The sequence below is a fragment of the Hyperolius riggenbachi genome, chromosome 10, assembly GCF_040937935.1.
Source record: "Hyperolius riggenbachi isolate aHypRig1 chromosome 10, aHypRig1.pri, whole genome shotgun sequence".
Taxonomy (NCBI): Eukaryota; Metazoa; Chordata; class Amphibia; order Anura; family Hyperoliidae; genus Hyperolius; species Hyperolius riggenbachi.
Window position 1 is genome coordinate 210850859 of NC_090655.1, and position 24129 is coordinate 210874987.

The window sequence follows — 24129 nt, forward strand, 5'->3', positions numbered from 1 at the left end:
AGAGCATGACATGAATTGATATGGGATGGATAGGTTAACATGACATGATGGGGGGGGGGGGGGGGGGGGGGGAGTCTTCATTATATCTTAACACATTATTACCTCCAGTCTTCAGCACAATATCAATACTTAGGATTCAGAAGACACCAGTGATAATGATGCTTTAAAGCTACAACAGTATGGCTACCGACCCTCCAGTAGTGAGGATAACCACACTCTCACAAGTTCCTTTAGTACTGCAGTGCACTGGAAACTGACAGCAAGCTTCAGCTTTCTAAGTTCCTAGTGGAGATCAAGTGGCGAGAAAGCTGACCTGCGCCCTCTGCTGGTGAGATGTTGCATTCTGCAGACTTGTATCACATGAGGCTCGAAAGTAACTGGAGTGGCGGCCATTTTGTCGTAGCCCTAGAGAGGAAGGAAGAAGCAGTACAGGGAGGACCAGTGATTCTGGCGCTGCGTTACAGAGGGGAGGTAATAGTGTAATTATATTTTATAATCTTATTAAATCAAATGTAAACGAGAGATTGGCATGCAGCATTGTGTAAGATCTGAAAGAGGGAACCTAGCAAATGTCGTCTTCCTAACAGTCCTCCTTTCATCTGTGTCTGTATTTGATGGATAGATGGGGTGCAGCACTGATATTATTGGAGAAAATGAATCGGAAAGTTGAGATTAATTAAGGACCAGAGCTCAGGTGACCCCGGGAGGGGAGGGATTTGCTGAACTTGTGCTTACCTTAGCTTTAGGCCTGTTCTGGAGTTCTTCTGTGAATCTTAGTAAGTTTTTGGCTGCACGCAGTCTTTGACACACATGTGAGGTCTTCAAACTCATCCTTCATTTCCTGCAATCGCCTGATTTTTCTATAAAAATAAATTATAGCACACCTGAACTGAGAGGGAAATGGAGGCTGTCATAAACAATGCAGATTACCTGGCTGCAGAAAAGGTTTACAATGAAATGGGGCCATAGTCAAAATGCCAATTTTTCTCCAGCGCTGATGGTCACCTGGCTTTTTTAGTTAGAATTGGTGAAGGCTAGCATCCACCAGGCCACTAGATTTTCTCCAGGCCCTAGGCAGCTGCCTAGGTTTGCGTTGTGGTTGATCTGGTTTTGCCTGGCTGTATTACTGATCATTTGCCTTTAAAGGATATCTGACCCGGAAAGAAAAAAGGTAAAATATAGGACTTACCGTACATGGTATCTTTAATGTATCCAGACCACGACCGCTGCCTCATTTGCCCCCTGCGATGCTTCATTTCACTGCAATCCGTCCTGGTACCACAAAAAGTTGGCGATATCTGAACCGGATTGTCCTTGGCCCGCACATGCACAGTTTCGTTTGTTTAGTGACGCAGCTCTGTGCTGTATGCATGCAGGGATCGTGAAGACGATGGGACAGAGCAGCTTTAAAGAACAAATGTGCATGCGAGGTCCAAAGTAGATCTGTTTTAAAAGTTGCCATCTACTTGTGGGGAGAGATGGAGCATCGCCGGGGGAAACTGAGGCAGCTGCAGATGTTTATGACTGAAGTCTGACTGGATAAGCTGCATGCTTGTTTCAGGTGTGTGATTAATTCGATCCATCGGTGGAATAGAGGTCCTTGGTTGCAATAGTGACAGTATTTGAGCTTGGGAAGCACTCGTATGGAATCGTTCTTTATGCATCAGCTGATGTGATTCAGACAATCTGGCCAGTAAGATCTGCAGGACTGCCATGCAAATGGAATTGTTGGCAACCACCGTATCCCTCTCAGTTCATGTGCAAGTATGTAAAATACTATAATTATACAGAAATTAGACTGCAGGATACCATTCGATGTAGACACGTTTATAATCCTTTTTTTTTTTTACTTATGGTGCATAATTATGAATAATATTTTGTAATATTCAGAGAAAGTATGCTTATTTAGTCTATTTCCAAATTTCATATATTACATTAAAGTTACATGAAAATGTTTTTCTCTGCAGGAAGCAGATTTTCCCTGAGCACAATTGGAACTTTGAGGCTGGTTTTACACCTGGTCAGTGTGTTTGCAGTGCTATGCTCCGCCCCATTGCCTCGCACAGCAACGCACAAAATGCCATTCATATGACCCTGCAGCTGAGTGCGCGGTTAGGGTCATATGCATAGCGCCACCCCCCTGCATGTGCCCTGCCACCCCTCGCCCAGTGATGTATTGCCTGCTGGACAGGAAGTACGTCCTGTTGTATTCCTGTCATTCCGCACATGTAAACCACCTCTGCCAACATGTTTACATTTCCTGCATTGCCCAATGACTTACATTACTTCTGCCGACATTGTGTTGCTGTTGAAGTCTGATGGTAGCATGCTATTGACTTTTTGGTGGCTCGGCGACCAATTAGGCACTTCTGGCCCAACGCAGTAAGCGTGCTTGGCCACATTACCTTGCTTTTGCATTACCCTGCGGTAAAAGAGGATAAAGCAATGCAGCTTTCCAAGACAAGTGTAAAAGGGGCCTCAATGGGACAAAAGTCAACTCAGAAACTATCTGTAGAAGTACAATTTTATGGTTTCTTTCAGACTAATGCTTATACTGCACGCTTAAAGAAGAACTCCAGTGAAAATAATGTAATAAAAAAGTGCTTCATTTTTACAGTAATTATGTATAAATGATTTAGTCAGTGTTTTCCCATTGAAAAATCTTTCCTCATCCTGATATACAGTACATTCTGACATCACATGGTGTCATTTTTTTACTGCCGGCAGGTTCACTGGAATTAGCTGCTGCTTGCTCTTTTGGCAGTTGGAAACAGCTGTTATTTCCCACAATGCAACAAGGCTACCACAGTGTGATGTCAGGACCTTGGTCATGACATTACACTGTGGGAGGGGTTTCACCACAATATCAGCCATACAGAGCCCCCTTATGATCTGTTTAAGAAAATGAATAGATTTCTTGTGGAAAAGGGAGTATCAGCTACTGCTAAGTTCAATTCTTGCTTATGGTTTCCAGGGCTGTGGAGTCGGTCCAAAAATCCACCGACTCCGACTCCTCAGTTTAGGATTCCTCCGACTCCTCGACTCCGACTCCTCTAATTTGCATATTACAATTTTGTTGATTAAAAGTATGTAACATGAAATTCGTCTCTTAACTGCCAACGCTTAGGAATTTTACAAGACAACTGAAGTGAGAAGGATATGTAGACTACTATATTTATTCCCTTTAGACTAAAACTAGTCCTTGGTAAGAGTACTTGTGAAAGGTACAGACCGGAACAAAGAACATCTATCAGGCCCTAGGCAATGTAACTGTGGGTACATGTAAGAATGATGTGCAGGTACTCTGCAGGGGAATGAGGAGATTCTTCCTCTATTACACATTCTTCATGCACAATCTGAACAAGGTTTATGGGTAACAGACAACACCTCTGTGTTCAATGTGCACAGCATTCTCAGTGGATTCCCTGCAGCTCTGTGGGGAGTGCATATGTAGAGTATAGTACTACTGTGTAACAAAGTAAACCTGAGACAGATGAAATTAAAGTTTTATACATACCTGGGGCTTCCTCCAGCCGCCTTCAGGATAATCAGTCCCTCGTTGTCCTCCTCCACCACCTGGATCTTCTGCTATGAGTCCAGGTACTTGAGTCAGTCGGGCGTAGTGCGCATGCACACACTCCGCCGCCAGGAGCATACTACACCTGTGCAGCACTATTGCGCAGGTGCAGAATGTTCCTGGCTGTGGGAGCGGCATGCGGCCGGACAGCGCTGACTGGCTGAATTACCGGGACTCATAGCAGAAGATCCGGGTGGTGGAGGACAGCGAGGGACTGATTAGCCTGAAGGGGGCTGGAGGAAGCAGGGGCGTAGCAATAGGGGTGCAGAGGTAGCGACCGCATCGGGGCCCTTGGGCCAGAGGGGCCCCATAGGGCCCTCCCTCAACTGCAGTATTAGCTCTCTATTGGTCCTGTGCTCATAATTATCACTTCTATAGATACTTTGAATGGTGGTAATCATAAACAAACTGCTCCCCACCCCTTTCTTGCACCTCTGACACTGTAGTTGCCATTGGCAGATTTTGGGGGGCCCCATGTAAAACTTGCATCGGGGCCCACAGCTCCTTAGCTACGCCACTGGGAGGAAGGTATGTATAAAACTTTACTTTTCATCCGTCTCAGGTACCCTTTAATTTGTAGTCACCAAACCAAATTTTAACAACATATCAAATTATTTAATTTCATCAGCAAAGGGAGTGCATACATTTGCATAAATCAGCATCAGTGCAGAATTATTTCCATCTCATTGACCATCTCTATTAGTGACACAGCTACACATCAGGCTTTATTCTTACAGCATAGATGTTATTTAGTATGTATAAGAGATTCCTGTGTACACATCATATATACAGTCACAATCAGATATGTATATCTGACCTTAAAAATACGGGGACTGCTTTATTGAAGCAGCACAAGTAACTAATTTTGATTGGTTTTTGTGGACTAAGCACAGCTATTACTGTATATATACTGTATATATACATTATTTTTAATGACTATTATCTGAGAAATAGAACATTTTATTATATTTTCTATTTTAATTACAGTTACAAATTCATTAGGAGTCGGAGTCAGAGTCGGTGCGTTTTTTCCCGACTCCGACTCCAGGCACCTAAAATTGCCTGACTCCACAACTCCGACTCCACGACTCTGACTCCACAGCCCTGATGGTTTCTCTTAATTCTCTTATACACCAGCAGCTGAAGGCGGTAAATTCACCACCTGCCAACTACTCCTGTTCAGTAGCTGGGCACTTGCTAGCACTCAGCAGAGGTGGAGGACAGCCAGTTGCATCTGAGCATGGCTGTTGCCCTCCTCAGACATGAGTTTTTGGTGCTGGGTAATGCCACCACGTGTCAAACCAGACGGGAGGTTTTACCAAACGCTGCTATTTGGCTACATGTAATTGCAGTATAAAGGCGATTCTGGCTGGGAGCTGGAAGGCTGAACTGCCTGACAAGTGCACAGTTCAGACTCCCATGGAAAAGAGGTCTTGCTGTGCAGTTCAGTGACACATCTGTTGGCTGCCTGGTTGCAGTTCAGTGCAGCTGAATGGCAGCGTTTGTTACCACACATGTCAGCATTTGACACATGAGCAGCAGATAACCACCTCATGACATGTCTAAGTGGGGCTGCCACCATGCTTAGATGTTCATAGAGAAGACAAACTCAACCCCACTGCCTGTGTAAAGCACTTGCAAGTACCTGGCAATGAATATACTGAAAAGGGCCCTGCATGTGTACAGTATAGAATTGACACTTTAGTATGAGTCCCACCTTTACCTCAATCACTAAACTCCTTCCAGCTGTCAGCATGTCTAGTTATGTGACATTGGTGACAGGATTAGCCAGCAGTCTTTAGTAGAGATGTGACATGACATTCAATGAGGCAATTCTTCTTAAGGCTGGTGCACACCAAGAGCGCTTCTGAGCGCTTTTATAAATGCTAGCACTTTGAAAAGCACTTGGCTAATGTATTTGTATGGGAAGGATTGCACCAGAGCAATGTGATTTTTTTTTTCCCCAAACACAAATGCAGGAAATGTGGAAAATCGCTCTAAAAAACCCTAGAACACAGCGATTTTCCAAGCGTTTTTTGCAAAGTTGTTGACTTCCAGCTCAGACTGTGCAAAAAATAAAAAAATCTCTACACCAAAACACTCCAAAAATCTCTAAGCACATGCCTGGAATCGCTTCTAGATATGCGTTTGAAATAACACTAGCAATGTTTGGTGTGCACTGGCCCGAACTCTTTAACTAGCATGATCTTCCCTCAACTGAGCCAGATTTTTGCATGTAAGTAATCGGAGTCAGAAGGCTAATAATTGATACCTGTCTTCTGCCAAACCAGTAATCAGTTTCTGAATTTCATGAGTAATGTTGGGGTTCAAATTCAGGATCCTGCATTCGGAAACCCAAATTATGGTGAAAACGGCACTTCAGCACCACGGTAGCGGACAAGGTCAGAGGAAGGTCACTCATGTGCGGTTCATGCCGTGCTTCATGTGACTGATGCTTCCTTCTTCTGGCTTGGAAGGAGAAAGCATCGGAGTTGCATGAAGCGCAATGTGGACTTCATCCTCACAGCCCTGTCCACTAGCTCTGCTGCTGAAGTTGGCATAATTCGGGTTTCTGAATGCAGGATCCCAAATTCGAACCATGACACTACTGATAAGTCTCTGCGGTAATTTCACTTCCCGTGGATCAATAAAATGGTCTGAAGTTGAAATTTTAGCACATCTGTGGCCTTTAGATGATTTAATATAGCTCTTATATGGAGAGAAATAAGCCTGTAGCCCAGGGTCTCCTGAATGAAAAGTGTATATGTTTGTTGTCCATAGTTACCAGTTCTTTCATTTGCAAATCAGCACTGTAAGATGACATTTGGAAGCAGGATAAAAATTCCAAGGGCACCAACAGTCATTCTCAAATGCACTGAGGAAGTCAGATGCAAGGGACACACTTTCTGTGCCCATCAGAGATAAAGCAAACCAGAAGTGAGAAAAGTCACTTCAGGTTTGATACCTAAATAGAAAGAAGGCTCTGGATTGTATAGCATCTTCCCATTTCTCTGCTGTCCGCCAGTAAAGTTCTTCGGAACTACTGACGTCTCTGTGTAGTTCTGAGGACAAGCACATGCGCAGAGGTCCGCACATGTGCAGTGAAAGGAGATGCCTCACTTGGAGGAACTTTCGGGTTGATATTCAGAGGGATCCAGTTGTATATCAAAGACAACAAGCCGCTTCAGGAGGCTAAGGATGAGGTAATCTAACCTGCCATGGACAAAGATTGTAGAATGTCCATGTCAATCACAAGGGAGGCATGTCTTGTCAAGGTATTGCAGTCACACCCATGCAGATCCTCATGACCTGTCACAGGCTTGCATACAGTTGTTGAGGAAGGGAACTGAAAGCACACTACATGCTGTTGGAAGTGAGGAGCCGGCCACCACTGACATGTTGTAGCAGGGACCTTGTAATATGATGTAAATGCATATTTACTATATGGTGGGAGGTTGAGGGCTGAGTCTAGCAGGGCTGTGGAGTCGGTCCAAAAATTCATCGACTCCGACTCCTCAGTTTAGGATTCCACCGACTCCGACTCCTATAATTTGCAAATTACAATTTTGTTGATTAAAAGTATGTAACATGAAATTTGTCTCTTAACTGCCAACGCTTAGGAATTTTACAAGACACTTGAAGTGAGAAGGATATGTAGACTACTATATTTATTCCCTTTAGACTAAAACTAGTCCTTGGTAAGAGTACTTGTAAAAGGTACAAACCGGAACAAAGAACATCTATTACGCCCTAGGCAATGTAAGTGTGGGTGCATGTAAGAATGATGTGCAGGTACTCTGCAGGGGAATGAGGAGATTCTTCCTCTATTACACATTCTTCATGCACAATCTGAACATGGATCAGACCCTAGGCAATGTAACTGTGGGTACATGTAAGAATGATGTTCAGGTACTCTGCAGGGGAATGAGGAGATTCTTCCTCTATTACACATTCTTCATGCACAATCTGAACAAGGTTTATGGGTGACAGACAACACCTCTGTGTTCAATGTGCACAGCATTCTCAGTGGATTCCCTGCAGCTCTGTGTGGAGTGCATATGTAGAGTATAGTACTACTGTGTAACAAAGTAAACCTGAGACAGATGAAATTAAAGTTTTATACATACCTGGGGATTCCTCCAGCCGCCTTCAGGATAATCAGTCCCTTGTTGTCCTCCTCCACCACCTGGATCTTCTGCTATGAGTCCAGGTACTTGAGCCAGTCGGGCATAGTGCGCATGCACACACTCCGCCACCAGGAGCATACTACACCTGTGCAGCACTATTGCGCAGGTGCAGAATGTTCCTGGCTGTGGGAGCGGCATGCGGCCGGACAGTGCTGACTGGCTGAATTACCAGGACTCGTAGCAGAAGATCTGGGTGGTGGAGGACAGCGAGGGACTGATTAGCCTGAAGGGGGCTGGTGGAAGCCCCAGGTGTGTATAAAACTTTACTTTTCATCCGTCTCAGGTACCCTTTAATTTGTAGTCCCCAAACCAAATTTTAACAACATATCAAATTATTTGATTTCATCAGCAAAGGGAGTGCATACATTTGCATAAATCAGCATCAGTGCAGAATTATTTCCATCTCATTGACCATCTCTATTAGTGACACAGCTACACATCAGGCTTTATTCTTACAGCATAGATGTTATTTAGTATATATAAGAGATTCCTGTGTACACATCATATATACAGTCACAATCAGTTATGTATATCTGACCTTAAAAATACGGGGACTGCTTTATTGAAGCAGCACAAGTAACTAATTTTGATTGGTTTATTTCATTTTTGTGGACTAAGCACAGCTATTACTGTATATATACTGTATATATACATTATTTTTAATGACTATTATCTGAGAAATAGAACATTTTATCATATTTTCTATTTTAATTACAGTTACAAATTCATTAGGAGTCGGAGTCGGTGCATTTTTTCCCGACTCCGGGCACCCAAAATTACCTGACTCCACGACTCCGACTCCACGACTCTCGACTCCGACTCCACAGCCCTGGAGTCTAGACTTCTTTTCTGTGAGGCAGGCAGAGGGAATTGTGGGTATCAGGATGTTTATAGTGCAGAACCTGAGGACTTGACATCAACATAAGCTTTGGGTGAAGGGGCAATGGATTGGGTGCTGGAGCTGAAGTCAAAGGTGAAGTATTGGTTAGGGTAAGTCAGTTATAGGTTAAGTCAATCACTAGGAAGGCTTAGATGTGGCCGTGGAATAGGTAGGGGGAGAGATAGATTTATTAATTATGTTAAGAAAGGTAAGGGTAGCGATAAGTGGTGAGTTTTTGCCAATGCGTTGATTAACATTGCACATTAGGAAGGGCTGGATTATTAATTGAAAAGAGTAAAAAAACGGGCAAACCAAAAGGGGACAGAATCGAAAATAGAGTAAGAGTAGGTAAGGTTCTGTATTATTTTCAGCAGGAAGCCTTAAAGCGGATCTGAGATGAAAAACTAACTATAACAAGTAACTTGTCTATATATCTTATCTAAAGTTTAGATAGTTTACACAGCAAATCTAGCTGCAAACCGCTTCAATCAAATATGATTATTTCTTCCTGTGATACAATGACAGCATCCATGTTGTTTGTAACCATTACAAACAGGCAAGCTTATCTGCATCTTGAGCACTCAGCCTGTGAAAAAAACTTAATCCCCTCCCCTCTGCCTCTGAAATCTCTGGCTAGTAATACCTCCCCCTCCTCCTGCCCAGACTGAGCTCCCGTGAGCCCTTGCTACTGTCTGAAAATGCCTTGGCTCTCTGAAAACCTGTGGGCGAGGCTTGTTTAGTTTATAGGGAATAAGTGTATTAAAACAAAAAAGTATTTGGCTTGAGGAATGCCCGATAAACAATAGGAAAGGAACACAATTATGCAATGAATAAAAGTTCATCTCGGATCCACTCTAAGAGAGGGTGCTATTAATTGTAGAGTGGTAAGTGTCACTGCTGTAACATCAGCAAGCACTCCTAAGTCATTATGGTATGAATGTTTTTCAGAGTCTCTCAGGACCCCGTTATAAAAGAAAAACAAACAAAAAGGCAGGTAAGTAAAACACTGTAGTAAGCTGCAGCTCTCGCTCCTCCAGCATTTCACAGCTCGCCCCAAAACTGAGATGCAGTCTCCCCAAAAATTAACCAATCTCAAACTGCAGGCCAGCGCCGCTGGATCTGAATGACACTTACTGGGTGGCATGTGTGCAGATGGCCCTGTGCTTTGTCTGTAAAAGCCACACATGCAGTGAAGAAGGCCACACAGACTACCTATGGAAGAAGGGTGAAAGGGGTTGGTGGCATTTGTGACCTAGTCAACACAAATCTGGTCGGGTTTTTAATTAATTTCTTTTTTAAGCCTGAATGGCACTGAGTTACAGCTCCCCCACTAAATATCGTGCTCAATAGTAGATGACAGATGGAAGAACTTGAAGAAGATTATTCTAAATTATGTCAGTCTTGTAGTATGAATAAATCTCATAGATCAGAACTTTCCAAAACTAAACTAAGAGGTGCCTTTCAGTATTCTGACATAAGGATGATGTAGCTAAATATCAAGCGGTCTACAAGGCTACAAGAGGAGACAGAGGCCAAGATACTTTAGGTAGCAAACTTTAACTGTACAGAACACCCAATATGAGAGACAGTCTATATGATACAGTTCCACTTTTTCTTTTGTTTGCTTTGCAGCGTGAGCTTTACAATTGTGTCTTCTTTCCAACTATTTGTCTTAGAATCCAGAGGAGTGGGAGCATCTAAACGGGAACTAGAGTCCAGCCAAAAGTTTGGTGATGGAGAAAAAGCTGTCCTTCACATCATCAGGTAAGGGGAGACTTTCATTTTATGTAAAATAGAGAACATTCTGGAGGAGCCACCTAGATAATCTGATATAAAGACAGAAGTATATAGTCAGCCAATGTTCTTCCTACAGATGGATCCAGTAATATCAAAGTAGAAGTTAAGGAGGAAGCAGAACACCCATATGTGATGGGTGAGGAGCTGAATTTGGAAGAAGAGATAGCGTCAGACATCTGTAGGGGTGAGGAATAAACATTAAATACAGAAAAAAAGTCACATTCTCCTTGCTCCGTCTCTGCAAGCATCTCTTTCTCACCCCTCCTCCGTAAGTAGAAAGTAAGGAGGAGATATAATATGTCAGGAGCCATCAGTTATTGTTAAGGTATCCACTAACAATACAATTTACCAAACAATTCTTCACATGAACAATCGAAAATAATTGTTTGTGACCACTAATGGACAAAAGTCTTCTAACCAATCTGATCAGATTGATGAGATTGGTCCAAAAACTATCGATTTCATTTATCTGAGCGGATTGGTTAGGAGATTTTTGTGTGTAAGTGGTCCCAAACAATCATTTCTGATCGTTCATGCAAAGAATCATTAGTATTCAGCAAATTGTATTGTTAGTGGCCACCTTTATACTCCCATCATGCAATTGTATGTTAACAGCCAACAGATATGGTTAGGTCCTCCTATCTCCTAATCTATTTACTCTCTGTTGTCTCTTATGCATCTCAGTACACCGTGTCACTCAAATCTCTCTTCACAGGCACCAGAGGGACTCAGAGAAATGTGAAACTTGGGCTAGAAGGACTTCCAAGGATCAAAGAAGAGGACATTCCAGTGGAGATTTTCACTGGTGAGTAGTAAATTCTTATCAACCTATATAAATATAAACATATTTAAACAACTGCTTTACACAGAATAACAGACTTGGCAGATAACAATGCTGAACATAGACACAGAAACATAACATGCATGGAGAAGTGGGGAGGCAGCAGCATTGCAGTGTACATTGTACAATATGCTTCGTATGGCAGGGTGTTTTAAAGCAGTATTTCTCAACATTGTTATAGCATGTATCAACACATGGAGAAATAGGCAGGCAGCAGAGATGACGCATTTATGGCAATTGGAAACAGCTGTTATTTCACACATTTCAACAAGGCTCCCACAGTGTGATGTCAGCACTCTGATGCTGACATCACACTGTGGGAGGGGTTTAATCACAATATCAGTCATACAGAGCCCCCTGATGATCTGTCTGAGAAAAGGTAAAGATTTCTTGTGAGAAAGGGGGTATCAGCTACTGATTGGGATGAAGTTCAATCTTTGGTTGCGGTTTCTCTTTAGCATTAGGCATTCAGAGTTCCCATAAGTCTTAGGGGTTGGCGGAGATATACATTACAATGCAATACTGACCAAGGACAGCCATATGTTAGAAGTACACCCATCTTATCAATAGTTAATTAGTATGGGTCTATATATGTACCACTTACAGGTGAAAGCATTAACAGACGTGTCCCAGAGAGATTTCCCAGCCCAATTTCTTCCCAGAGTTCCATGCACTGGATCCCTCAGGCTTTCGAGGTAAGTGGAATGACTTAAATCAATATTGTGAGCGTGATTTGTAAACACAGTAGGAGAGTGATCTGGGCTCCTATTCTGTATCAGTTCTGAGTAGAACCTATTTCTTGTGTAGCAATGTGCAGATTGTATATGTTCTATCAGTGACATTTTAGACAAGTCTTTCGGGTCTCCAGGGATCCTTCCTCAAGCATAATCTACAGTGGTGTGAAAAACTATTTGCCCCCTTCCTGATTTCTTATTCTTTTGCATGTTTGTCACACTTAAATGTTTCTGCTCATCAAAAACCGTTAACTATTAGTCAAAGATAACATAATTGAACACACAATGCAGTTTTAAATGATGTTTTTTATTATTTAGTGAGGAAAAAAAACCTCAAAACCTACATGGCCCTGTGTGAAAAAGTGATTGCCCCCCCTTGTTAAAAAATAACTTAACTGTGGTTTATCACACCTGAGTTCAATTTCTGTAGTCACCCCCAGGCCTGATTACTGCCACACCTGTTTCAATCAAGAAATCACTTAAATAGGAGCTATCTGACACAGAGAAGTAGACCAAAAGCACCTCAAAAGCTAGACATCATGCCAAGATCCAAAGAAAGTCAGGAACAAATGAGAACAAAAGTACTGTAATTGAGATCTATCAGTCTGGTAAAGGTTATAAAGCCATTTCTAAAGCTTTGGGACTCCAGCGAACCACAGTGAGAGCCATTATCCACAAATGGCAAAAACATGGAACAGTGATGAACCTTCCCAGGAGTGGCTGGCCGACCAAAATTACCCCAAGAGCACAGAGAAAACTCATCCGAGAGGCCACAAGAGGCCCCAGGACAACATCTAAAGAACTGCAGGCCTCACTTGCCTCAATTAAGCTCAGTGTTCACAACTCCACCATAAGAAAGAGACTGGGCGAAAACGGCCTGCATGGCAGATATCCAAGGCGCAAACCACTATTAAGCAAAAAGAACATTAAGGCTCGTCTCAATTTTGCTAAAAAAAATCTCAATGATTGCCAAGACTTGCGGGAAAATACCTTGTGGACCGCCGAGACAAAAGTTGAACTTTTTGGAAGGTGCGTGTCCTGTTAAATCTGTCGTAGAAGTAACACAGCATTTCAGCAAAAGAACATCATACCAACAGTAAAATATGGTGGTGGTAGTGTGATGGTCTGGGGTTGTTTTGCTGCTTCAGGACCTGGAAGGCTTGCTGTGATAGATGGAACCATGAATTTTACTGTCTACCAAAAAATCCTGAAGGAGAATGTCCGGCCATCTGTTCGTCAACTTAAGCTGAAGCGATCTTGGGTGCTGCAGTAGGACAATGACTCAAAAGACACCAGCAAATCCACCTCTGAATGGCTGAAGAAAAACTAAATGAAGACTTTGGAGTGGCTTAGTCAAAGCCCTGACCTGAATCCTATTGAGATGTTGTGGCATGACCTTAAAAAGGCAGTTCATGCTATAAAACCCTCAAATAAAGCTGAATTACAACAATTCTGCAAAGATGAGTGGGCCAAAATTCCTCCAGAGCGCTTTAAAAGACTTGTTGCAAGTTATCTCAAACGCTTGATTGCAGTGATTGCAGTTATTGCTGCTAAGGGTGGCCCAACCAGTTATTAGGTTCAGGGGGCAATTTCTTTTTCACACAGGGCCATGTAGGTTTTGAGTTTTTTTTCTCACTAAATAATGAAAACCATCATTTAAAACTGCATTTTGTGTTCAATTATGTTATCTTTAACTAATGGTTAACGGTTTTTGATGAGCAGAAACATTTAAGTGTGACAAACATGCAAAAGGATAAGAAATCAGGAAGGGGGCAAATAGTTTTTCACACCACTGTATATGTGGAACAGTGAAAAAATCCCAGATGGAAAAGGCCATCAAGAGCAGAACGAATGTGAAAGCCGATACAATCTCACAGCAACGCTTTCTCGGCTATCACATCGCTCTGCTCTTGATGGCTTTATTCATCTGGGACCTGTTATATTTTTCACCATACAGATTTGAATGTGCTTGAGGGAGGTTTCTTGGAGACCTGAAATGGACTGCTGACGTCACACTATTGTATAACATTTTATTGGTGGAACATATGCAATCTGCACATTGTTACAAGTTATATTGCTGGACGCTAAATAACATTTTCATATTTTCTGCATAAACTGTCTCTTTATCTTTTCAATTGCACCCCAATATTAACCTTTGATTATGAAGGAGTGTGGTGATCACTCCTTGGGAAGTACTTGTCGGGCCTCTGTGGCCAATGTGAGAAGCATCTGTCCGCAAGGAGGAAACACACAGGGCAGTCTCTCTCCCTCCCTGCTTTGTGTGTGCATGCCCATGTGGTGTCTCCAGATTTCACTGCAGCTTGTGTAATGGCAACATAGGCTGTGGTAAAAGCCCACAAAGAACACACACGCAAATACACGCACACACGCACAGGATGGTCTCCCTGTAGACAGGTGAGAGGAGAATGCAGGTTTCGGGGGAGAAGCCAAGTACAGATACTGCTTACCTGAGGAAAAATGTATGCGTGCTCTAACACCAAGTTTTAACCCTAGCAAGTCTGGCTCTGCAAATCTGGCTCAATTGGCTATTCATGAGACAATGCTCATGCAAATATGCATTTGCTTTCGCACGCCAAACTATGCAGGGTCAAAAAACGAATACCGCAAAGCGGTCGCCCTGCGGGAATTCGTTCATGCCACATTAGCACTATCCAGGAGCGCCACGGGGAGGCTTCCCAATGCCCCCATACAACCGGGGGACTGCGGGGTCCCAGGCACTCTCACCGCCTGGGAACCACAGCAGCACCCCGGAGGGGGAGGCTGGGTGGCGCAGGCGACCCTCCCCCAAGCATGGCCAGCGCCGAGGGGAGCCGTCCGCTCCAACCTCCCAATATTAAAAACAGGCACTTACCTTAACGTCCATTGTGTTCTGCTACATGCCCATTAACTTGGGGGCACCACATGAGAAAGGAGTGAAGCATGGGTCACCCCAAGCTTTAGAGCTCAGGGCTGGCTCACACACAACACTCCAGAGGGAGGGGGAGGACAGGTGCAAACAACTCACTCCAGAGCTCACACTCAGGGCTGGCTCACACACAACACTCCAGAGGGGGGGGGGGGGGAGGACAGGTGCAAACAACTCACTCCAGGGCTCACAAAGTGCTGCTGTGGTTCCCAGGCAGTGAGAGTGCCTGGGACCCCGCGGTCCCCCGGTTGCATGGGGGCATTGGGAAGCCTCCCCGTGGCGCTCCTGGATAGTGCTAATGTGGCATGAACTAATTCCCGCAGGGCAACCGCTTTGCGATATTCGTTTTTTTGACCCTGCATAGTTTGGCGTGCGAAAGCAAATGCATATTTGCATGAGCATTGCCTCATGAGTAGCTAATTGAGCCAGATTTGCAGAGCCAGACTTGCTAGGGTTAAAACTTGGTGTTAGAGCACGCATACATTTTCCTCAGGTAAGCATCAAGTACAGATACTGCCGCTGCTGACACTGGTGCCATCAGCCAAACACGATTTTGTTTCATACATTGACCTCAGTAGCCCGGCCAATTTGCATAGCAAAGGGGAGGAGCCAACTGCAGACACTTGTGCTGCCAGCTGAACAAGATTTTATTTTGTACTTTGCCCACAGCAGCCCGGCCACTTTTCAAATTGGCTGTCCACAACCTGAAGTGATCAGACGTTGGGTTCTGGCTGTAACATATACAACTTATTTGTGAATACAAGCTGCCATCTTATTGATATTTTACAACCTTTGCCTCACGCTGCGTAAACTGCCAGTGATGTTTCTGCATAAAGTTACTATAATCTTTTTAAATTATCCCTGAACTTGGGGTAAAATGTATTAAAAAAAGGCCATAGTGGGCTAGATTACCTATGTAGGTGTGCCCTGGCTCATCTGAGTCCCCCCCCCCCCCCATTCCCCTTCCCCGTCCTCATGCACAAGATGCAAGCTGTACTTGCGCAATGATAGAAAGGGCTCATGAACAAGCGCTTGCTTTCTCTATGCTCGCGGGGCTAGGAACTTGCAGCTGTGTAGTTCTGAATCACGTGCCTTCGCTAGGGGGAGCTTCTTGATTTTCATATTCCATTGGAGGTTTCCGGGGATGTCAATGAGCAGCACCAGGACATTTATCCAAAGAAATCTAGCCCACTATGGGCTTTATTTAAAACAGTTTACCCCAGTTCAGAGGTACTTCAAAGTAATACCTATAAAGGCCATACAGACACTCAACCAAACAGCCTGATTGTCGCCTGACTTTAATCTGTTTCAGACTTTTGAACGACAATCAGGCATGTGTATACGTGCAAACAACTTGACGAGCGACAGGCGTTTCGAACAATCCAACTGTTGGATCTATTCACAAGACTGTTGGTTTGATATTGTGTAGTTGGTGTGTGTGTTCAGGATGTTTTAACAACCTGTACTTATTTTCAATGTGTAGCCCTTTGTTTTGCTTGCGTGCGCAGTATGTAAATGGTTTGGTCGTTTATCCGTCGGACGTGTGGACATACAGGTTGTGCGGGTGGTCATGTGCACATTGTGCACTTGTTGGACGTGTGTATGTAGTTTAAAGTGGATCCGAGATAAACTTTTATTCATTGCATAATTGTATTCCTTTTATATAGTTTATAGGGCATTCCTCAAGCCAAATACTTTTTTGTGTGTGTTTTACTACCCTAATTCCCTATAAACTAAACAAGTCTTGCCCACAGCTCCTCCAGTGCCTAGGCACTCTGAGACCCATGTAGCAAGGGCTTATGGGAGCTCAGTCTGGGCAAGAGGAGGAGGTGTTACTAGCCAGAGATTTCAGAGGCAGAGGGGAGGAGGGAGGAGGAGAGGGAAGTGAAGTTTTCACAGGCTGAGGGCTGGAGATGCAGAACTGCAAGCCTATGTGTAATGATCACAAGCATAACATGGCTGCACTCATCGTATCACAGGGAGAAATAATCATATACAGGTAGTCCCCAGTTAACGAACTAGATAAGGACTGTAGGTTTGTTCTTAACCTAAAACTGTTCTTAAGTCAGAACGCTGTGCCATCTCTGTCTCCTTTGTCGCCTATGAGCCCCCCTTTGCCTCTAGTGTCACCCTCTGCCTGTTTGTCCCCTTCAGTGTCTATGTCCTCCTTCTGTGCTCGTTTGTCCCCCCTCTGTGCCCCTCTATGTTCCCACCTCTTTTTCGTACCACCTCTGTGCCTCCGTTTGTACCCTTTGCCTCTTTTTGTTCCCCCTGTGCCCCCCGCCCCTTGCCTCTGTTTGTACCCCTGTGCTTCTGTACCTCCGTTTGTAGCCCCCCATGCCTATTTCTGTACCCCTTGTGCCTCTGTACCCCCTGTGCCTCTACACCTACCTGTGCCTCTTTTTATACCCCGTGCCTCTTTTTATACTCACTGTGCCTCTGTCCCCGCTCTCTGCCTCCATTAGTACCCTTGTGCCTCCGCTTTGCCCCCCTCCCCCGTGCCTCTGTCTCCCCTGGACTCACCTTCCAGCCAGAGTCCAACGCTGTCTGTCCTCCGCTCTCCACTTCCTACTCCCTCTAGCCGCGTACCACACCTCTAGATGCAGCATCGCATCGCTTCCTGTATGTCATGTGACGTACAGTAACCTGTATGTCACATGACATACAGGAAGCAAAGCGACGCGTCTAGCGGTGCTATACGCGGCTAGAGGGAGGCGGAGAGCGGAGGACAGACAGCATTGGACTCTGTTCGGAGGTGAATCCAACACTGCTGCTGCTGTGGGGACATGCACCGGTAATCTGGGGGGGGGAGCTTTGAAGCCGCTTCTTTAAACTTCCTCCATACGTAATGACACCATCGCAGCGGGATCGGGCCGTCCGTATTGGCGGGTCATTCGTAAGTCAGGCGTTCGTAAATCGGGGATTACCTGTTGAAGCTGTTTGTAGCAAGATTTGCTGTGTAAACCATCTAAACTTTATATAAGATATATATAAACAAGTTACTTGTTCTAGTTAGTTTTTCATCTGGGATCTGCTTTATGCTGGGAACACACGTTACGTTTTTTCACCCAATCGATCGAATCGCAACCAAAATCGGAAGCATTTTTCAGCACACTTGAGCTATTTTATGGGCAGAATCGAGTGTGTTCTCGATCGAAATAGTATCGGACATGTTGAAAATAAATGGTCGAAATGACTACTATCTTGTCATGTGTTGGCACGATCGATGAAGCGGCTTGATTATATGTACGATATAGAGGCATTTAGGGGGCTGTATCAGAGTGCAGTGTCATCAATAGTGGGCATAATTAGTCGAGAACATAGTTAAAACGGAACTGAAAATGTACACGTGTGTAGCAGGCGGTCGATAAAATTACTGTCGATTTTTGGTTGAGATTCGATTCGTACTATCGATCGCATTGGAAATCGGGTGAAAAAACGTAACGTGTGTTCCCAGCATTAGGCCCCTATCCTACAATCTTCCCCAGCATTAGGCCCCTATCCTACAATCTTCTCAGCAGCACAATTAATATAACCACCTCTTTGGCAAAGGCAAAAAATAACCAGTGTAAAATGTAGTCTCAAATGTTTTTTATGCTTGAACAATGTAAAAAAAAACCTATTGCACCACAGAAGATGCTGGTGCTATATACAGTACATTAATAATAACAATAAATATTACTATAACACAATACAGGGGTTTATTAGATTTTCATTTTTTAGAGGTGAATACCGCTTTAAATAGCTAAAATATATATATTGTGTGTGTGTTTTTAGATTGTAAGCTTGTAAGGGCAGGGCCCTCTCACCCTTTTGTGTCTTGCAATTTGTTATACGTTTTATTCACCAAGTTACTTTTGTCACTGTAATTACCAATTCTGTATTTTGTATATTGGTGTACACCGTTGTCTGCATCATTGTACCCCACATTTTGTTTTTTACTTTCTACAGCACCACAGAATATGTTGGCGCATATACTGTACAGGATCTTCTCAAAAAATTAGCATATTCATTGTGATAAACATTAGACTTTCATATATTTTATATTCAAATACACACAACTGAAGTAGTTCAAGCCTTTTATTGTTTTAATATTGATGATTTTGGCATACAGCTCATGAAAACCCCAAATTCCTATCTCAAAAAATTAGCATATTTCATCCGACCAATGAAAGAAAAGTGTTCGGGAATCCTTTTGCAGAAATGACTGCTTCAATGCGGCGTGGTGTTATGGAGGCCCAGGATGCTTCGATATCGGCCTTAAGCTCATCCAGAGTGTTGGGTCTTGCGGCACTCAACTTTCTCTCCACAAGAGCACAGTAATACCTTGGTCAGTAAACCAATTACCAGTGGTTTTGGCACTGTGAGCAGGTGCCAGGTCGTGCTGAAAAATGAAATCTTCATCTCCATAAAGCTTTTCAGCAGATGGAAGCATGAAGTGCTCCAAAATCTCCTGATAGCTAGCTGCATTGACCCTGCCCTTGATAAAATACAGTGGACCAACACCAGCAGCTGACATGGCACCCCATACCATCACTGACTGTGGGTACTTGACACTGGACTTCAGGCATTTTTGCATTTCCCTCTCCCCAGTCTTCCTCCAGACTCTGGCACCTTTATTTCTGAATGACATGTAAATGTTGCTTTCATCCGAAAAAAAGTACTTTGGACCACTGAGCAACAGTCCAGTGCTGCTTCTCTGTAGCCCACGTCACGCGCTTCTGCCGCTGTTTCTGGTTCAAAAATGGGTTCATGCTTCCATCTGCTGAAAAGCTTTATGGAGATGAAGATTTTATTTTTCAGCACGACCTGGCACCTGCTCACAGTGCCAAAACCACTGGTAAATGGTTTACTGACCATGGTATTACTGTGCTCAATTGGCCTGCCAACTCTCCGGACCTGAGCCCCATAGAGAATCTGTGGGATATTGTGAAGAGAAAGTTGAGAGAAGCAAGACCCAACACTCTGGATGAGCTTAAGGCCGCTATCGAAGCATCCTGGGCCTCCATAACACCTGAGCAGTGCCATAGGCTGATTGCCTCCATGCCACGCCGCATTGAAGCAGTCATTTCTGCAAAAGGATTCCCGACCAAGTATTTAGTGCATAACTGAACATAATTATTTGAAGGTTGACTTTTTTTGTTTTAAAAAGACTTTTCTTTTATTGGTCGGATGAAATATGCTAATTTTTTGAGATAGGAAATTTGGGTTTTCATGAGCTGTATGCCAAAATCATCAATATTAAAACAATAAAAGGCTTGAACTACTTCAGTTGTGTGTATTTGAATCTAAAATATATGAAAGTCTAATGTTTATCAGTACATTACAGAAAATAATGAACTTTATCACAATATGCTAATTTTTTGAGAAGATCCTGTATAGTGTGTTTTTTTGCTGTGTCTTTACTCTCTGCATGTAAAGTATATGGGCTTTTGTGAGGGGTGGCCATGTTACACATTTCTAAGCTTTTTTGTAAGGTTGTTCTGGTCTAAAACATTCCACCAAGATGATTACCTCCATGCTAATAATTGCAATCTTCCTGGTTTATTAAGGTTGAAAATTCTATCAAAGTTGAGGTGAAGGAGGAAGCAGTAGAGACCTATGTGATGAGTGATGGGCGATATAAGGAGGAGGAGATTCCACTAGAGATCAGCACAGGTGAGCAATGAACACTAAATACAGAAATGTATCACATTCTCCCTGTTTATTCACTACAACAGTCACTCCTCCTCCCCCCTCCTCAGTCAGTAGACAGTAGCGGTGAGGCAGTGTGTGCTAATGAGGGGGTCATAAGCACATTTTGGTTACAATGGCTGCTGTGGTCACTTTCTGGAAATCAAATGGAATTTGCTGTATCTTTATGTTTATTAAATTGTATGTGCTGCTGTTGTTCTGAAATAGACCTGAACAGCCAGGAGGTCAGTCCACACACATATTTTTTTTTGGCGCAGATACATTGAAAATCAACTGTTAGAGCACTGTGCCATCTCAGTCCCCTGTACCTCCTCTGTGCCTTCAGTGTCCCCCTCTGTACCACCTCTGTGCCACCTCTGTTGCCCCAATGTGCCTTCAGTGTCCCCCTCTGTACCACATTTGTTCCTCTGTGCCTTCAGAGTCCTCCTCTGTACCACCTCTGCCCCATTCCTCCCATACGGTGTCACCTCTGTCCCCTGTGCCTCTTTCCATCCCTCTGTGCCTTTAGTGTACCCTTTTGTGCCACCTCTGCCCAACTGTGTCTCTCTGTGCTACCTCTGCCCCTGTGTCTCCTTCTCTCCTCCTTGTGCCTCTTTCTGTCTACCTTGTGCCTCCATCTGTCCCCTTGGGCCTCTCATTGTTCCCCCCTCTACCTCTCTCTGTCCCCTTCTACCTCTCTCTGTCCCCATTGTGCCTCCATCTGTCCCCAGTGAACAGGAGTAGGACCGCTACAACTACCCACAACAAGCCAAAAGGGAGTCAGGAATCCAAGGAACTCGTACAAGCGACGGGAAAGGAGATTCCCCAGTGGTGCCTCGTTCTACACTCCCCAGCACAGTGCAGAGCATGTGCAACAGAAGCAGCAGCCTTTCTCTCACCTTCTAAGGGCCCCTCCCACGATAAATGATGTCATCCCACCATCACTGCTCTCCCTAGTGCCTCTCTCTGCCCTCCTGTGCCTCTCTCTGTTTCCCTTTACCTCTTTCTGCCCTTCATCGGCAGAGGCCTCTGTCCTGCTTGTGCCTTGATTTGTCCCCAGTGGTGCCTCATTCTCCACTCCCCATTGTGCCTCTGTCCCCATTGTGCCTCTTTCTGATCCCCTTGGGCCTCTCTCTGATCCCCTTGGGCCTCTCTCTGACCTCCTTGTTCCTCTTCTCTGTCCCCAGTGGTGCCTCATTCTCAGCTCCTCCAGCCCAGTGCAGAGTATGTGCAGCAGAAGTGCCTCTCTCATCTCCTCCGGGCACCTCCAGCTATGAACGATGTCCTCTCATTCTCTCTGCTCCCCCTGCCGGCTTCTCCTGATTGTGTAATAACACGGGATATATTGGAGTAGCTTGCACTAGGGGAAGCAGTGAGGGTGAAAGCGTGTTGCCCATTGCTGGAGGTGTCCGGAGCAGGTGAGAGGAAGGCTGCTGTTTCCTCTGCACTGGGCTGGGGGAGTGGAATAAGACACCACTGGGGACAGAGAGAGGCAAAGGGGGGACACAAATAGTGCCTCTTTCCATTCCCCAGTGCCCACTTTGTCCCTCTTGTGCATCGCTCTGTCTCTCTTGAGCCTCTCTCTGTCCCGCTTTTGCCTCTCTCTGTCTCCTTGTGCCTCTCTCTTTCCCTCTTGTGCCTCTCTCTGTCCCGCTTGTGCCTCTCTCTGTCCCGCTTTTGCCTCTCTCTGTCTCCTTGTGCCTTTCTCTATCCCTCTTGTGCCTCTCTCTGTCCCAGTTGTAACTTTCTCAGTTCCCCTTGTGTCTCTCTGCCCCCCTTGGGCTTCTTTGTATCCCACTTGGGTTTTTTTTCTATCCCCTTTGAGCCTCTCTCTGTCCCTCTTTGGCCTCTCAGCTTCCCTCTTGTGCTTCTCTGTGTCTTTGTGCCTCTCTCTGTCCCGATCCTTGTTCTCCGCACCCCCAGCTCAGTGCAGAGTATGTGCTGTGGAAGCAACAGCCTTTCTCTCACCTGCCCTGGGGCGCCTCCAGTGATGAGTGATGTCCTCTCACCCTCATTGCTTCCCCTAGTGCTTGCTTCTCCTGATTGTGTATTTACACGTGACATGTAGGAGAAACTGGCACTAGGGGAAGCAGTGAGGGTGAGAGGACGCCACTCATCGCTGGAGGCATCCCCAGAGCAGTTGAGAGAAGCACTTCTGCTTCTGCTGTGCATACTCTGCTAGAGGAATGGGGCAGCGGGAGCACAGGACGGAGTTCCCGGCTGCGCGCAGCGGGATGACATCATCATGATTGGCCGGTGGGTTTGTATGTCAGGCATTCATAAGTCAGGGACTACCTGTAGTAAGCTTATATACATCCCAGCCTTACCATATCCACAGAGGTGACATAGTTATATAGGGGGCCGGTTCACATGGGCGCTAAACGCTGCGTTTTCAGTGGGTGATGATAGAGACGCTAAAAGGGATCTAGCGCCACATCCGTACAATTGAAGCATTTTAGCGTTTTTTAAACAATGGTAATGGCTTTTTTGCGTTGTTCGCCTAAACGCTGTCTCGTGTCCTGGACCCTACGTGTTGCTTCTAGAAGTCAGTTTCTTTTGCTGGCATTTTGTTTGAACTCCAGCAAAAGCCAACAAACGATTTTTAAAAGCCGAATGTCGTTTAGGACTACAGGAAGAGGAAGATCCAGTTGAACAGGAAAAGACCCCCACCCGCATTCCCAGGAGGAGAGTGGACACCGCCATTGAAATCGGGGAACTTGTGGACCAGGTTCACGGCTTTCCAGAGATCTGGGACATCACAAGTTCTGCGCACAGCAACAACGTAATAAAGGCCCGTGCGTGGGAGTCAATTGGTCGACACTTTTACCCCAGATATGATGATTACTCTGCTACAACACAAGACAAAATCCGTAAGTACATTGTCAATGTCAATACTTGTTGTTATGAATGTTGCTGTGACCCCCATATACCAATCTGTGGATGTACAATCGGTGGTCAGCCAACCTGTGGGAAATGCATGCACACATTGTACTCCACACAGCATTTGAATACACTAACTATAACCCACCTACCTAACACCCAACATTATAACTGTATACATACATAACAGCCTAGCATCATATAACTCTATATCTTTTTTTGTTGTTTATTACAGAAAAACTACTGAAGAAAAAGTGGAAATCTGTGAGAGACCGTTATAATAAAGATGCCAAGCATCGAAGGGACTGTAGAAATGGACAGGCACCCTCCAAATACCGATACCACTCCTTATTTCAAGAGTTATCCTTTCTGCAGAAAACGTTTGAAAGCAAAATGTAATATATTATTTTGTAACAACTTTTGTTTGTCTTTCCATAGGGAAGATCGTTGACTTGCAGATAATTGTTCCTAGCATGCATATTTTATGTAAATGCAATGATGTCCTTAGCGGTATGGACGCATTGTTACGTCCATTACCGCCGCAGGGTGCCGCTCAGGCCCTGCTGGGCCGATCTTTATCAAGTAAAAAGCAGCACACGCAGCCGGCACTTTGCCAGCCGCGTGTGCTACCTGA

At 44.5% G+C, this 24129-nt stretch overlaps 1 protein-coding gene across 6 annotated transcripts in view; it reads left to right on the top strand.

Moving 5' to 3' along the window:
- The first annotated feature begins 374 nt into the window (after window positions 1-374).
- Window positions 375-24129, top strand: part of LOC137534352 (uncharacterized) — a 59256-nt gene continuing 35501 nt past the window's right edge. For 2 of the 6 annotated variants that reach the window (XM_068255818.1, XM_068255819.1), the window contains exons 1-7: window positions 375-471; window positions 9593-9638; window positions 10321-10408; window positions 10518-10625; window positions 11157-11246; window positions 11889-11977; window positions 20495-20600. In XM_068255818.1, coding sequence (XP_068111919.1) covers window positions 10378-10408; window positions 10518-10625; window positions 11157-11246; window positions 11889-11977; window positions 20495-20600 — 424 coding nt within the window. In that variant the 5' untranslated portion in view covers window positions 375-471; window positions 9593-9638; window positions 10321-10377. Of the gene's footprint in view, window positions 472-753; window positions 777-9592; window positions 9639-10320; window positions 10409-10517; window positions 10626-11156; window positions 11247-11888; window positions 11978-20494; window positions 20601-23239; window positions 23486-23730; window positions 23891-24129 lie in introns of those variants that run through there. The other 4 variants (XM_068255814.1, XM_068255815.1, XM_068255817.1 and 1 more) reach the window with 4 other exon arrangements.